General features: G+C 40.7%; 1 protein-coding gene across 1 annotated transcript in view; it reads left to right on the forward strand.

Annotated features, from left to right (window-relative positions):
* b4galnt4a (beta-1,4-N-acetyl-galactosaminyl transferase 4a) overlaps window positions 1-7,922 on the forward strand; it is a 129,357-nt gene that overhangs the window by 78,309 nt on the left and 43,126 nt on the right. Inside the window, exons 4-6 of the mRNA XM_080027345.1 lie at window positions 1,534-1,629; window positions 2,898-2,988; window positions 4,566-4,666. Coding sequence (XP_079883471.1) covers window positions 1,534-1,629; window positions 2,898-2,988; window positions 4,566-4,666 — 288 coding nt within the window. The remainder of the gene's footprint in view (window positions 1-1,533; window positions 1,630-2,897; window positions 2,989-4,565; window positions 4,667-7,922) is intronic.

Here is a 7,922-nt window from a genome sequence, read left to right on the forward strand (position 1 = left end):
CCGCAGTCAATCTATAAAAAGATTTACATAGGGCATATTTACACAGGGACTTTCCCTGCCCGCTAAATCTCCCTAACCCTTCTATGCCTCCACCTCTTTGCCATTACTGTTTTAAACATCAGACATTCTTACCCCACAAATCCATTCCTGTTTCCTTTTTCTCTTTTTCCATTTGCAAGAGAAAAAGAGAAGAAAGCAACATCTAATATTTGCATCTCAAGTCCTAAGATCTTAAATGTAGCTACTGCTTTTGGAGTGACATGTTTGCCCAACAAAAATATCTTATGGTTAATGCATGAGCCGTAATTGCCGCGCTGCTGTCGGTCGGTGTGCAGGTGGTGTTGTTGACCGCGCAGAGCCGGGGAGAAATGAAAAGGACGGCTTCGGATCAGGCCATCTGTTAGAATGCCTGAGTGATACTGAAAGAGCACGACACCCTCCATCAATGTCTTTATTCCTTTATATGTAGACATTGATGCAGAGCAGCAGTCGGGAGAGGTGTTTTTGCCCTGAAAGGTTTTCCTGTCTCTCCACTCTAATCCCTCTGATGAAAGGGACAACAAGATTTGCGGCAATGTGTGTTTTTTTTGTCATAAGGTCACACCCGCACTCCTGCTTGATTGATTTGACAGCTCACACTTGTTGACTAAAAGAGCTAGCAGCTATTCTACGCACACACAGCAAGTCCTCTCTCAACGAATGACATGGGGCCCAAAGTAGCGAATGCCAGCTTTTGCTTTGATTCAACTAGGGAACCCCCGCTGCATCGTTTCATAGTAATTTGCTGTGAGTTAGCCTTCTGCTCAAGTTCTGTGTGATGTTCTAAATATCTATGGCAGCATTACAGTGGCGGCCTGCTGGGACCGCTGTCACACATTTGGAAGGCATATGTGGGTAAAGTAAAGTGTGTGAATGTGTGTCGTATGGCTTGACACTACACATTTGCACACATGGTTACATGTGTACACATGTTTAACCATGCATGTGTGAACATGTTTGGTATTTCTGTTTTTACATTGTATGTGACCCAACAAACTTATTTATGAACAGTAGAGTATTGACACACAAGAGTTATCTCTCTCCTTGTATATAAGCGATACCGTGTGTATGTGTGTCTGTGTGTGAGGAAACTATACCCCAAGGCAGTCTGATTCCACCATCTGTCCTTGTTGTGTCCTATGATTTCCCTGTGTAATTCAGACAAATGTCAGACTATGGGCAGGGGATGAGCTCTGACAAACTGCTCCAGATATTCTCAGTTGGCTCGCTGCTCTCTGCCACCCTTCCTTATTCAGGACAGTGAACACATTTGAAACTTCACGCTGAAATCACGTTTCACAAAGAATGAATTTCTCCTGTGTGGCAGAGATGCAGTCGAAATTGCAGCACATACATATCTCCATTGAGAACAGTGCAAATGCCGATGTTGCAGCAAGGCTGGAAGCTGAGAGCTGAAGCATAACCTATATAATAGGAAATGTGGTGATGTTGTTACTGCATGCACTGACCTGTTTCCTCATTGTGTGTTGACAGTATAAGGGCCAGGCCAACCTGCATGTCTTTGAGGACTGGTGTGGCTCCTCTGTAGCCCAACTGAGAAGGAACCTGCACTTCCCTCTCTACCCTCATGTAAGTATCACAGATCAGACTGAAAAAACCCTCCTCCTGTTACCATCCTGTGTCTATGCAGGCTAAATTGATCAACACTCAAGGTGAATTGACTGTTGGCAAAGTCACTAGCCCGATAGCTCCTGTTGCTATACATGTCAGGCTCCCTGTTCTCAAATAACATTGACAACAATGGACCCTTAACCTCAGATAAAGGCAGACAGAAGCAAGTTTTTCGTTTCAGTCGATTTGCTGACTGAAATGACAGCCTTCACTAGCAGATTTGATCAATTGCTACATTTTCAGGTTACACTGAACTAGCTGCATGCGTGAACTTGTGCCCAAAAAACTGAGGCTATAGCAGCATCTCCATGTCAAAAGCGTCCCAGCATCCTCACCATGATCAATATAGAATACATGGGAAAAAAGTAAGAACAATGTTATTGTAGCCAGTGAAGAGCTAGGTAGTCCCAGTGTTACAAGTATTAGGGAAATATTTAAGCTCAGACTCAGTTTTCTCTCTAACAAACCGAATGTGGCTGCTCAGTTTATATATCGACGTATAAGCAAGGCAGTGGGAGGATTTATGCTTCATTGTGTGCATTTTTAAACACCGTGTTTCATTTTAATGTTACAAGAGATGTGTTTTAACTAATTGAAAGCTATCTGCAGGGATAACAGGTTTGGCTGAGGTTATTGGCAAACTTCCACTAAATCCAATTAGAAGCAAGACAAATCTGCTAATGTACACTCTGGTATAGTAGGATCATCCAGGACCTGTTTTCACACAGTGGCGGAAATACAACGCAGTGTTTTATTGTTTTTGTTTTTTTAAATGTTTCTTTAATGTCTTTTTTTATACATAAAGTATAACACTGGCACCCAACTAATAGTAGTTTGCAATGCTCCTTGGACTTAGAAACAAACTTAAGCTTAAGTTCGCAGCGTATGTTACAAATTCAGAGTTTAATCAATTTCTTTAATCAACACTTTTGTTGTTGCATGTTTGGTTTTTCGGAAAGTCTTAAAAAAAGATAACACACTCCAAACACTTTTTACCCCCGGGAATCACTCTTACTAGAGCCCAATGCACACACAATGTTAGACAAGCCTGCTGTACCTTGTTAAGGTTGCTTAGCTATGATAATGCAATGGCTTGCTGAGCGAAAGGTTGTTTGGTAGAAAGGATTCACTAATAACCTTTTTTAAATGTCCGTCGTACATGTTTATCTGTTACTGCAACAACTGCTCCATCTGTGATCTGAATTGACTTCTGTTTCTTACTGTAGACAAGAACCACGGTGAAGAAGCTGGCAGTCGCTCCAAAGTGGAAGAACTATGGCCTGAGAATATTTGGCTTCCTTCACCCTTACAGAGATGGTAACTACCTCATATTATTAGTGAGACTGAGGGCCTTGGAGCAAGTGTCCTTTTGTAAGAGTAGACCATTTCCACAGCCCTGTTAATCCAAGTGCTTGAGAGTCACTAATATAGTGGATGTTCACATTGTTATTAGCACTGAATCAGAGATCACACAGCTAAATCTCATTCCAGTGCCCTTATACCTCTGCCCTTGAGCTCAGTTGCAATGGGAACTGAAAAACCAGCACCCAAGTGCCCCAAGACAAATTGCAGAAAATGAAGTTATTAATTAAATTACCGTTCGTTTCATTCTGTTTTGTAGCTTTTGTTGGAGGTGTAGCTTTCTCCAGCTGTTGGATCAAAGTTCACAGTATCTATAGGATTCTTTCAAGCACTATGACATGTGCCCTCCACCTCGCACTCCTAGACACAACCTTGTAGTCTTGATTAGATTAGAATTAGATAACCTGTGTTGTCCACAGAGAGATGTTTTCAGAATTGCACTGATACAAAATAACTGATACTGCTAGGGTGACCAGATGTCCCGCTTTGTGCGGGACAGTCACGTATTTCCATTACTTTTCACACGTCCCGCAAATTGAGACGTTGTCCCGCATTGTTATTTACAGTAAGCCCCCCTTTTTAAATGCGTGTTTTATAATCTGGCATTTATTGGATAGCTGTGTGGAGACAGCAGTCTCCGTTTGTGTGTGTATGTGAGTGTGCGTCTCTCCGTTTGTCTGTGTGTGTGTGTGTGTGTGTGTCTCCGTTTGTCTGTGTCGCACTGCTGGGCTCAGTGGGCTCTGTGAAGGTGCTGCCTGCTTCAGCGTTTACTCTCCCGTTACTTCAAAATAAAAGCCAACTCACGTTTGTCCAGTGAAATGCTAATGTGAAACCAGTGAAATGCTTTTAATGTGAAGCCGCAGTTTCATTGCTCTTAATAGTGTTTTTTAATATAGAAAGCCGTGTCTCTGGCATTACCGGTGGTGACACAAGTTTATTTTGCTAAACAAAAACAGCACATTGTCCCGCATTGTCCCGCACAAACGTAGTCTTTGTCCCACATCTGGTGAATTGGGATCTGGTCACCCTAAATACAGCTTCATCTTATTCTTCACAAGAATGGCAGAATTCACACTGATATGCACAGCTTTTTACTTCACAACATTAAAAATAAAGTTTCTCACGAAACAGCTTAAGGCATGCAGCAGTCAAGGGGAAATAAGCTTTATGCATCTTCTGCTATGAATAGTTTTGTCAGACAAAATAGTATCCTGAGTGACTATCCACTTTTAAACTTAAAGATAACTCAAATAAACTAATTTTGCTCTTTCTCTTCCCAGGCTCTTCTGGTTTAGATCTGTGCACATACTGTATTTCACACAATTGTTACTTATGTTTTGGAAATTCATTTGCAGTTGACACCGTTTATCACTGTGACACATATGGTATAAAACACATGGCTGGGGTGATCTTGGCATAGCATATCAAATAATCTATTCTATGAAATCATGCACTATCTGATTATGCTTACATGGGATGATACACATCTACTTCCGCTAACACAGACTTTGATCATGTTTTTTCCCCTCTAGGTGATTTCCAGTTCTCGGTATCCTCTGATGATAACTCTGAGTTCTGGCTAAGTCCGGATGAGAGCCCTCTCAACGCCAGACTGCTGGTCTATGTAGGACAGGTAAGCGCTGAGCTGTGCTGTACATTATCTGAACCGCAAAAACAGTCCCTACCAAACCAAACAGCGTTCTTTATGCTTTGTGATTCTCAGAGAATGCACCAAGTACATGCTTTCAAAAACTATGAATATAATATTTACTTCTTATTAACAAGCTTTTACTGCACCACCTGGGGCTTAAATAGTTTCCATCTCCCTAATGTCATGACTTAAATAGCAAAAAGCAATTTATAGCCAAAACCCTCATCTTTGGACTACATAGTGGCTTTATTTCATGATAAGGTATTCAGGGTGAAGATGACTCTTAGCTCTAAATGGCATCTAATGCCTTCCCTTCCTTTCATAGACAATCATGCAAAGGTCTGGATATGGATAAAGTATTCTTTTGAAACCTAGTTCTCAATGGGATGTAATTAATGAGATCGTAAGAGTCAAAAGTTAGTACTGACATCTGTGCTGAGACAGTTGCCGTTACCAAGAACAGTGGGTCCTGACCATTCAACTAAGTAAGCCCTTTATTCTGCCAGTGCTCAACCGTACAGCAACAGCGAGGACACCAAACGTTTTGAGCCTGTTTATCTTAAGTAATCACCCGCTAACCTCATGTCGCCATCCTAACACTTTGACTATCGCTCACCTCCTATACAACACTTAGCTAGGAACGCAGGTGACTTGAATCCTCCTGTAGAACATGCTGTGAAAAATAGTTTCCTATTCCATCTATTCTTTGAAGTAACCTCTGCCCACAGTCTAATAAAGTCAGGCTGTGCTGATCATTTCTTCACTTATAATGTTTTAGGGTGTAAAACATTCCTAAATTGTTCAGAAAGAAAGGATGCATGAGGTTGCACAGTACTTGAATTGGGAACAAATATGTGTTCGGGCCAGCTATAGAGCCATCTGTATTCCAACAGGATGTGAGATGCCACTGGGTTCTGTGGGAGCTGAGATTAATTAGCTGGCAGCGGATATTGATGTGACATTTAGCAGTGGAGAAATATCATCTAGGTAATGGCAGGGGAGCAGTGCTATGGCCAGGGATCATTCATTCTGCTGCTGGCTGACAGACAGGCCTCGCTGCCTCCCCCTGTCTTCAGAGACACTTTGCGTGTTAGGGATAGAAATCTACCCCTCCGCTGTGTTCCTCATTATGTGACCCATCTGTCTGCATGATTTTAGGGATACAAGAGAAGTCTAACGAAAAACATTAAAGCCTCCTGAAACCTGGTCGCAAATAGGAAAAATATATATATATGATATCAAAGTCGGGTGTACCAATAAGCTTTTACAAAAATATTATTGAAAATAAAGGTTCATAAATATTATGAAGTTGAAAAAACAGCTTTTTTACTTTCTAGATCGTTTGACAGGACTGTGTGGGCGTGGCCATATCAAACGTTATCCATGGCAACGCTAATTGTTTTTATAGAATGTTCGGGCAGATAATTGTGATTAGTTAAAATACTTAATTTGTTGTAGGAACCAGAGCATAGCCCGCCCCATCTAAATGTGTAAAGTTCATCAAACCTCAATTACAGTATCTTTAATTATGATTGATAAATATGCCTAACTCTTGTCAGATGCCTACTATCATGCAACCAACTATCCAAATGACATAGTTAGAATAGAAGGATTTTGTGGTTTGGTGTTTACAGGCGCTTTAAAGTTTTGTCTCATTGCAAAAAGTAAGTCTTGAAGGAGGAGCTGAACTATTATTTACTTTTTTGCAAATCGCCAATTTTATGCTCAAAGTAGGTAATGCGATGCTCTGCTAATCTGAAAAGAAGGCTTTACTGCCAAGGCTGCTTTTAAGACCTTTAGCTCCAAAGAGGTCTACAACTTTGTTTTACACTTTTTTCTGCTGTTTAAAGTCTAGGTAACTTGTGGCTGACTGAAAATGAAATTACTAATTATTATATTTGTTTTAATTGAATAGACTAAATATATAAGTAAGTGAAGCATTACATTATTTCCATATGTCTGTTACAGTATTATAAAGCACACAAAAAGACACATTTACTGCGGTATCCCTCCATATAATACAGAAAAAAAAATTATATTTGAAAAATGATAGGCCTACTGAAAAGTAAGTCCCCTTTGGGGCTCATTATTCACAAGTGAACGTTCATGTGAAATCATATCAGAAATATACTTCTACGATTTGCCCAAGAAATAACCTTAAACATTTCATGAGGTGTGTGGGGCTTTGGCAGCTGCTGAAATTATTCCGAGGAGAAGGTATCTACATGTTTTAAGTAATGAGTCAAATGTGTCCCACTAGCATAAGATTTGTGTTGGATCCTTTCTATCAGAAAAGTATCCAGAAAAACTGTAATAACTTGAATGAAACTTTACAATCTTAAGTGTGTTATGTGGCTATGTCAGTGTCTGAGTTGTATAGTTGCTCATAATGTATGTGTTCATACTAATGTCCTGGCTGTAATTCTTGCTCTAATCATGACCTGACTCACTGCACCAAAAATACACATGGTTTTGTAAAGGGATATTTGCTTTTTTGTCAGTGGTCATAGCAGTGTCATCCTTGATAGAGAACTGGCTATATGTGGAGTGTGTTGCCATGGGACATTTAGCTGTGACATCCAGGGCGCTGAAGCATTTCCATGTTTTTTTTATTTTATTTTCTTGTGGCGACCCTTCGTCAGCATATTGTGGCTAGCTTTTGAAATGGCATTCTTGATATGACTGATATCTCCTGAGGCCCCGCAGCACATCTTTACAAAAAGATGACGTCATCTATGGAGCTCTATTTCTGCATCTGTCACGTACACAAAACAAACACAACCTATACTACATAGACATGGAAAAGTTATCTACAGAGGTCCATTACTCCAGGTTCTTGTGCAGTTACATGCATATATACACTGAAAGACAAAATCGACCTTCAGTCATGCTCAGTTCATCTGTTCAGTTCCTCACATGCAACAGCTTGCTGTGGTGATTGTGTTGGAGGAGAGGGTGAGGGGGTATCTAATAAGAACACTCTCCTCTATACTGCTGGGACATTATCTGTGCGCAGACGAATTAACTTAATATGAGCGAGGATCATCCATTGTCCCGTCTTGGCATTAATCACATTTTTTTGCCCTCAGCTAATCTGTAATGAGATTTTCCTTCAGTCAGAATGTCCAGGCAGCTCCCGCAGAGCTTCCCACAGAACAAGACCAGGGCTTGTATGATATTGAGAGAGCCCTGTGAGTAGCACAAAGTGTGTGTGTGTGTGTGTCAGTGTGTGTGAGTG

This window comes from Ammodytes marinus (assembly GCF_949987685.1).
Source record: "Ammodytes marinus genome assembly, chromosome: 5".
NCBI classification, from domain to species: Eukaryota; Metazoa; Chordata; class Actinopteri; order Uranoscopiformes; family Ammodytidae; genus Ammodytes; species Ammodytes marinus.